General features: G+C 41.1%; 1 protein-coding gene across 1 annotated transcript; it reads right to left on the bottom strand.

Annotated features, from left to right (window-relative positions):
* Window positions 1-4: 4 nt before the first annotated feature.
* LOC126540132 (uncharacterized) lies at window positions 5-8,217 on the bottom strand. The gene is made up of 8 exons (XM_050186922.3): window positions 7,913-8,217; window positions 7,762-7,836; window positions 7,599-7,640; window positions 7,370-7,500; window positions 7,122-7,220; window positions 6,037-6,168; window positions 2,856-2,908; window positions 5-179 (listed from the first exon to the last, which is right to left on the bottom strand). The coding sequence occupies exons 1-8, from the start codon at window positions 7,965-7,967 to the stop codon at window positions 77-79; spliced, it is 690 nt and encodes a 229-aa protein (XP_050042879.1). The 5' UTR covers window positions 7,968-8,217; the 3' UTR covers window positions 5-76.
* Window positions 8,218-8,385: the final 168 nt, after the last annotated feature.

Genomic DNA, 8,385 nt, shown 5'->3' with positions numbered 1-8,385 from the left:
GTGATTGTTGCTGTCTTATTTTATTTTTTTATTCTTTCGTTAACACTCTCATCTTTGTCACGGCAGTGCTTTTCTGTCAGGAATAGAACATGCGTGCAAACAGCTGGTCATGGGAACTCTGCATCACGTCAACCAGGGGATACACGTTGGCAGCATTGTCTGACGTTCTGTGCTGGTGCCTGCATGCGAATTGTGGTGATGCCACTCGTGAGAAGGTTATCCCCCTCCCCTCCTACGTTCCATCTTGTACAACGCTATGAAAGCTCTAGAGAGATTTCTCGTAACGCTCCTCACATCAGTCGCCAAAAAATTGGGCTCCACATATGAAAGAAAAAAAAATATAGGTATGCGTCGTGTAATTTGATACAACTTTAAGTCTTACACTTTCATGTTGCAAATCGGAACTTATTACATGCAAAGTACCGCAGACCTGAACCACTTTACCACCGAACGGGCAGAGTGGCAAGTTTCTGCGACCAGTGGCCACAGTGTACTGCTCGCAGCCGAAATATCGGATGTTGCATACTGTAGGCACAAAGGGACATGAATAATACGTACATAGTTTGTCGTAAACTTCTGCCTACAAGTTGCAGTTGTAACATATGAAGTTATGTGCTGCAGATCAAAAACTGCACTGTGAAAAAAAAGCTGTTTTATTTTCCCTTAAGACCTTTCAGTCAGTGCGTACAGATTTGTGCACGTAACTTGTTTTTGCCTGTTTTATCCAGTAGCGGCACGGGAAAAAAAGCCGTGGAAATTGAAGTGGGTGTAAATTGAACCCTGCGCTTGCTTCCGTTTTATTTAATTCTGCAGTGTATGACTACACACTCCAAAACAGATTAGCGTGTTTGATGGGCTGTTGAACAAGCAAATTTTCATTGGCGATGATGAAGGGTTTATTTTTCTAGTCTTCACACTGCCCGATGCCAATATTTAATTTGTGTGAGTGCTTAAAACAGGTGATTCGATTCTTTTTACGAAAAGACACGACACGAGTGACTGCACACTAATGTTTAATTACTGCATAATACCGAGGACTCTCCTTCGAATATGAACAAAAGACTGCCCTACCACTTTCACTTCGTTTCAATGAATTCTGCACCCTGGAATAAAATTACTGTGATGCATTTATTGACAATCCATCATAATTCGTGACTGAAGGAGTTAAAGACTTCTCTTTTTTATCCAGAAAGTCCGAGACTATAGCTTTTTGTAATGGTTTTAGACTATCTACAGATTAGTCTTTCAGAATTGCCACATGAATTTCATTATTATTTGCCTATAAAAAAAACCTGCAGCCTATGTACACCAAATCTTCATACGCTTTTGCCCGTAGCCAAAATTGTTAACGATGTTTGTTTCAGTCTTCACTGGATGCTCCACTGACATCCAAACAGCTTGCTTTCAACACATATACGGACAACATTTGAGATGAAGTAAAGTGGCCATAAGTACACTGGCGGCCCATAGGAGGCCTCTAGAGTGATGAAAAGCATATAATGACTTTCTATCGGCTGTATAAGAGCAAGGTTTTGAGCAGGTTCAGAACAGTGCTAGGAGTCGAAAAGGAACAAATATACATGATCCAGAACATACCCACTAAAGTTTGGAAGAGGTTATATTATAAAAATATCATCAGAAACGTCACAAAATACATGAGATACTTTGGCTTCCACACTAAACCATTTATGATGTGAATGTACACAAGCACAACACTGGCAATATACTGAACACAAAGGCCTTTTAAACCCCCTTCTCTGTGTTTCGTATACCAAGTGTAATTCTTGTGAGGTAAATACAAGTGAAAAAAGCACCACCATTATGCTATCAGAATGGTGGCCGCAGTTTCCAGATATATTTAGCTAATTAATGCACAACTGGGGCTTGGAAACGTGCCTTAACAGGTGATAAGCTTGCATATTGTTAGTGAATTCTAAGATACATTAATGACAAATAATAATTTTGCTAGGGCACTAGATCAAAACTTCAAAATGTTAAAGCATAGCTTTTGCAAAGAACGGTGCTTGTTTAAAGCGAGAAAATTACAAATACCAGTTGTGATTGGTGCTGCAAGTGAAAAAAAAAGAAATCTAGATCCTGGTGGCATTTTATGTTCAGTTTACAACTCGTAGATAGTCATCAGCCACTGATAACAACAACAGTAAACACACCCCATTTGATCACTCTTACTGAACTCTGCACAAAAATAAATAAAAGAAGGTGCCACACATATCAAGAGGTGTCGGCAAGCACTACTTCCGGGAGAGTGGTGCCCTCTTCATGCAGCCCCCCAACTCGCTAAGGGCAGTGTTGCCGTGAACAGCATGATTGGATACTGCCAGTGTAGCTGTACAAATGTACAGAAATTTTTTCATACATTTTCTCAGATGACCTGCTCATTTAAAGAGATGTGCTCATCTTTTAAAGTGCTCATCATGTCATCGTGCATTTTTTCTAAACATTTTTTTCTCTCTAAAGCTTTGTCGGGGTCTTTTTACTTGACTTACCTACTTACTCTAGTGCTGAAGCACTTGTAAATACAATCTGTTTATCTTTGTGCGAAATAATTTTTGAACAGGTTTGCCGACACATTTCCTGTGCCGATTGAAAGTTTGCTCATTTAGCTAGTTCACTTTTGCTACAAGCGTTAGTGTTTTCTTTTACAGTGGAGTATTTGACAACACCAGCAGATACAAGATGCCACCAGCTGAAGCCAGGAATTATCTGTATTATATAACTTTCTGGTATGGCATTTCATTCTGAATCAAGATGTGATCAATAACTTATTTTTGACGTCTACTAATCATAACTTCAGCAGGTTGCTGGCTCGACAGTTTACCAGTTCGACAACATACCTTTCCATGATCTCAGGCAGCCTCGTCTGCAGCATGAACTGCATCCGCTGGCCCTTGGATTAAAAAAAAACAAATCAGCCTTGATAAACTTGGAACAGTCATTAGAGAGCAACGGCCATTCAGGAATGTCCAAGTACAGTGACAGAGGAAGACGCAGACAAGCGCTGACTTCAATAATCGCTTTATTCAAGATAGATGCACATATTTATAACCATGCACATCATCTTGAATTTGTTCACAGTGCACGCATACTTGGGAAAAGGGACAGACAGATGCAACATTCAAGATGCAACATTACCAACTTGCCCAATCTTCAACCATTGCATGCACATCATACACGGGCAAAAGCAAAGATGCCATGTGTGAACCATATCGCATAAAAAAGAAAGATAGGTCTTTTTTTGACAGTGCCAGCGAAGGCATAATCACGTCATCTAAACTTTCTATTTTTGCTGCTTCAAGAATCAGCCTAGCGGGTTCACCTCTGTGTCTTGACACAACGAAGCACTTCTGAAACAACTGCACACAAAGGCTCATAACCCGTTGTTTCATAAATTTTTTGCTGCAAGATGAACTTGCCAGGCTGATTGTTGAAGCAGTGATACCAGGTGTGTGAGCATGCATTTTTTGTATGTCTTACCAACAAGGCCGAGCCTCAATGATGATCAAGCAACACCCAAATATAGCAGCAGATCACATGTGCAAGCTTGACATTAAAATGAAGCTATTCACTGCATGAAACCAAAAAGAGGAAGGTGCCATGCATCCATGAGTTAGGAAACGTAAGTGTGAAATTCAAAGCAGAAAAGCATCAACAGGCTCTCGCGATTCTTCCATCTCTGACCTCATTTACTGTAACAGAAGCACTCTCTAAGAGTGGAGACTGCCTTCTCAAAAGCAACTTCCTTGCAATGTACACGGTGTTGTCTACACCCGTTACAGCTGTAGCCTCTGAAATATGTGCTAAACAGGTGCCTCCACTGTCAGAGTCTGTGTTAGGAACAAAACCCAGCACAAATTGCCAAGCTTGAATGTTGCATGATAGCTCAGTGGTTGGCACATATAGCTTTCAACTCCAAGTGGCTGTAGGGGCACGAAATTTATTATCAGTGGCAGTGATGGAAAAAATTTTGTTTTTCTTTACCATATGGTGACGGCAAAGCTGATGATGAAAGCAGCCTTGCATTGATGGTGACACGACAATGACAGTGCAATGGAAAGAAGGACAGACACATCAAACCCAGTTTTGAATTATTCACTGCTGTTGCCGTCAACTGAACCCATGCTTAAGCAGGTATGCCTAGTTTTAAAGTTTGAATAACCGCGCAAGGACAGCAGAGGGGACAGAAGAGAGAATAGAGTGCTAACTTTCAACAGGTTATTTTCTTTTCAGAAAGCATAGCAGGTTGTATAGCCACACACTAGCACACCAACTATGCGCAGAACACAGAGACAAAGCCATACAGAATTAAATGTGGCATCGATAGCCCGAGGTATCTGACTTTCTTGTCAGTTAGCGTGACAGAGGGAGTGCTGATGCACCCATCCTTTAAACGCAGAATTTTTTCCCCTTTGATTTTTTCAAGCATGACACGATCACTATGTTTTGCACTAATACTACATTTTTTGTATCTCGGCTTACATCCACTCATGCAGCAGTGGGCAGAAAGCCAACCCTGTTTAGCGTGATCAACATTGTACTTGTGCTCTTTCAGTCTTTCATTAATGCATCGGCACGTCTGTCCAGTGTAATATTTACCACAGGACAGGGGGATCTGATACACCATGTTGTTTGTGCAATCTATGAATTTATTCTTGTGTGTGATAGGCCACCCTCATTTGGGCCGAGATGCTGGGACGATAATTTTGCAAAGGTTGCCCAATTTTTCAGGGGCAGAGAAGACAACTTTGACGTTAACACGCTGAGCAACCTTTCTTAGATTGTGCGCGATTCTATGCATTATGGGAGTACCGTAATTTCTGTCTATCCCGAGTTGCTCCATCTGGATTTTCATTCACCACAGATGAAAAGCTGCGCAGCAGGCCTTCAGCAACAGAGACTTGTACAAGAGATGGATAGCCTGCCGAAGTTAACCGTTCAGACTGCTCACGAAAGCTGTCGATCATATTATGTTAGCAGGAGTTTCTTAAGGAATTTTTGAAACATGAGCTAACAATGCCACGTTTTATAATATTAGTGTGCACAGAGTTGAATGGAAGTGGCTTGTTGCCACGTGGGTAGTACATCCAACAAGAATGGTTTTTGTGCACAAATAGCTTAATGTCTAGGAACCTTATTACACCATTCACTGAAAATTCATGGGTTAGTTCTAGTGGTTTAAAACATTTGCGCACTGTGTCCAGAACTGAAAAAAGCATCAGACTCGCAAGACCTGGCATCACTGTCAAGAAAAATTAGAAAGTAATCCACGTATCTAAAAGCAGCTAAAACATTAGTGCTGATGAAAGCATCCGACATAGATCTGTCAAGTTTTGCTAAAAACAAATCACTTAATATGGGAGCGATGCATGATCCGATGCAAATGCCTTCTTTTTGGAGGTGAGGTTTGCCATCCTAACGGACGTAAGTCAACTGTAGATAAAAGCGAAGTGATTCTAAAAAACCACTGACACCAGACTAAGTCAGGAACTTTGAAGGGCCAAATTCATCAATGCATTCATCAATGTAGTGAAGTAGTGGAACATGTGGTATAGAATAATAAAGGTCCTTAACGCCATCTGAAAATGCAAACAGGTTCTCATTACATTGTGAGCTGACAAATTGCTGGACTGCACCAGAGTTTTTTACAAGAAATGGATCGTCCACTTTTAAGCAATTGAGGTTTTGCTTTAAGAAAAGAGTGACACATTTTTGCCAGGTGCCTTTTTCTGTGTCACTCTTTTCAGATACCTCGGACCATTGATGCCACATTTAATTTTGTATGGCTTTGTCGCGCCGTTCTGTGCGTGATTGGTGTGCTAGTGTGTGGCTATACAACCCGCTATGCTTTCTCAAAAGAAAATAAAGTGTTGAAAGTTAGCGCTCTGTTCTCTCTTCTGTCCCCTCTGCTGTCCTTGCGCTGTTATTCAAACTTTAAAGCATGTTTTACCAACAAGGCCAATCCTACACCCTTCTTATGCCTAGTGAAGTTGATGAAGATGTTAAAAAGGTGCTGCAAACCTCAAGTGTGCCTACAGCTCCAAGCCGTACTGCAGCAGCAACTGTGGTTCGGAGCGAGCTGAACAGAAAGGACAGGATGGCCTGGTCTTCGGGAATACTCAGAAATGCGCACACAATGCCATACATTACAGCCTGAAATGTAAAACATTTATAAGCACTCTGGCATCTCATTTGTCCTTTAAGAACACCTAGTAGCGCCTGACACACTCGGTAGCTCAGCTCCTATACAATAAACACTTAGAAAACTGAAAATTTCATATGCCAACAATCCATAACATTATTAGGCAGCTAATTAGCTTATCAATGTACTTCAATTGATGCTTCAAAGGCGGCATCGAATGGAAGTATGTTAAATGGCACATCAAATTTGGCTTCTGGTAGCACATGGCTGGAAAAGTCTCTGCATTAGTTAAAGATTGGAAGCTAGCTCGGGCTATTGTTTCTTCTTTGTTGCTAGCCACCACTGCCAACACATACAATTGTGTTGTACACATACATACACATACAATCAAAGCAACACATACAATCAAAGCAACAATATGCCAACATTGTGGCACTCAAGGTTACAAGAAGCTGCGACAATGTGTTACAACACAGTTAAAAACAGTCAAGTATAAGTGATATTGGTGTGCTAACATCAAACAGTATGATGTACTGCATGCATCACTGGTACTTCTGTATTGATAGCATATCTGCTGCAAAAAATTATATACCTCAGCCAGAGCACCCAGCAATTATTTCTAAAGGATGTGCCTTGACAGTAATATTTACAAATTACTGCCTAACACAACACCTATAACACATGTATATATTATGTATGTGCATCTTATATATCATTTGTTCGCCATTTATTCTGTTCATGTTTAGAGAGCCAAACTGTTACCCGATTTCTACTTCCTACCGCATCACGCGTCTAACATAATTTCACATTAACTGATGACCTATCAGGCTGCCATCGTAGATGGGATTATACCATAAAATAAATAACCAACTTTGGTTATACTGAACATGGGTGCGCCATCTATCAATGTGTACTTAGCACATAGTACATGTCATTGAATACACACAAAGTGGTTCTGCATTACCTGATGGCCTACCAACTTGCCATCATAGATCCAGTTGTGAATTTCTGTAAGTTTTGCATCCTTGTACGTTGCACAAGCAGTCTGGATCAGAGACCGCCCCTGGGACAGGAAGAAAACGTCTATATATAAATGTGTTTAATTAAGAGCGATCATCTGATCCTCTCGGACACATATATGCCGAGAACATGATGCCCCGAATTTGTCAATAAAACAATAAATGCCAGATAGAAGCCGGCCCTCTACTAAACCTGTTGCGTACTCGCCCTGTTGGCAATGTGATTGCTCAACGAGGCATTCAGGAGGCGATCCAGAGCTCTGATGGCTCCGAGGTCAGTCCATATCTTGTATGCTTCTCTCACGAATGGTACACTGAAGGAACCTGCAAAGTGATGATGACAGTAACTGGGGTGCGTAAACAGCTTGCAAGGTGACGATTATGTTGCTGTAACGTGAGCGCACTGCACATAGCGCACTTGCCTACATTCTCAACACTTGCAAGCAGGAACTTTTCGACCTTTTCTGAAACAAGGTAACGAGACACAAGTCAAGTAAGGAGAAAAGGTTTCTTTTTGCTAGACAATATTGACATTGCTAAGGACAGTGTCACGATAATTATAAGTCACAGACACAAATAATTTACCCGACGTTGTCAGAAACCCACGCTGGTATGCCACTTCTAAGCCGGCGCTGTGAGCGAAACTGCCCGTTGGAAATGCTGTCAAAAAGAAACCAACTCGCTTATGCCCTGCTCACTGTATAAGTACACGAAATGAAAACTTCGCGAAACTTGCCACTGTCCGATATCTGAAGAAGGTTCAGCAGATAGTTCGTGTCGGGTGATGACATTTTACACGCTTGGCAGGTGAACAAAAAAGATTACTCCAGTCGATATTCATAGTATTAAGTATGATGGCCTTTACTGACGATGGTCATTTAAAGCTTATGTTCAAAACGATGCACTGCCTTATCGGAAACACTACATACAAGGGATATCCGATGCCACGGTATACGCACAAAACACCATCGTATCGTAAGTTCAATAGCCGCAAAGCGGTTTCGTTTGAAGTTTTGACCGTTGGTTTCGGTTCGGCCGCATCTAGCCACCGTAGTTTCGGTCAGTTTCGATTGGCCGTCCCCTCTTTCAAAAACATTGTTGCCATATTAATAATATTTTTTTAAATATTTCTTTACCATACATATTCATTATTGCTTACAATAACGCCCTCTCAGCCTGTTTCAAAACAAATCGTTATATTGAACTTAC

The sequence above is a fragment of the Dermacentor andersoni genome, chromosome 3 (genome assembly GCF_023375885.2).
Source record: "Dermacentor andersoni chromosome 3, qqDerAnde1_hic_scaffold, whole genome shotgun sequence".
In the NCBI taxonomy this organism is placed as follows: Eukaryota; Metazoa; Arthropoda; class Arachnida; order Ixodida; family Ixodidae; genus Dermacentor; species Dermacentor andersoni.
This window is presented reverse-complemented; position numbering and strand designations above follow the sequence as displayed.

What these genes read in the sequence shown, in the direction of transcription:
- LOC126540132 (XM_050186922.3), bottom strand. Translation starts at nt 7,967, where the DNA reads ATGTCATCACCCGACACGAACTATCTGCTGAACCTTCTTCAGATATCG. An exon ending in GCAAGTTGGTAGGCCATCAG is followed by an intron (nt 6,169 to 7,121) that starts GTAATGCAGAAC and finishes TTTACATTTCAG; the next exon opens with GCTGTAATGTATGGCATTGT. An exon ending in GAGCTGTAGGCACACTTGAG is followed by an intron (nt 2,909 to 6,036) that starts GTTTGCAGCACC and finishes TTTTAATCCAAG; the next exon opens with GGCCAGCGGATGCAGTTCAT.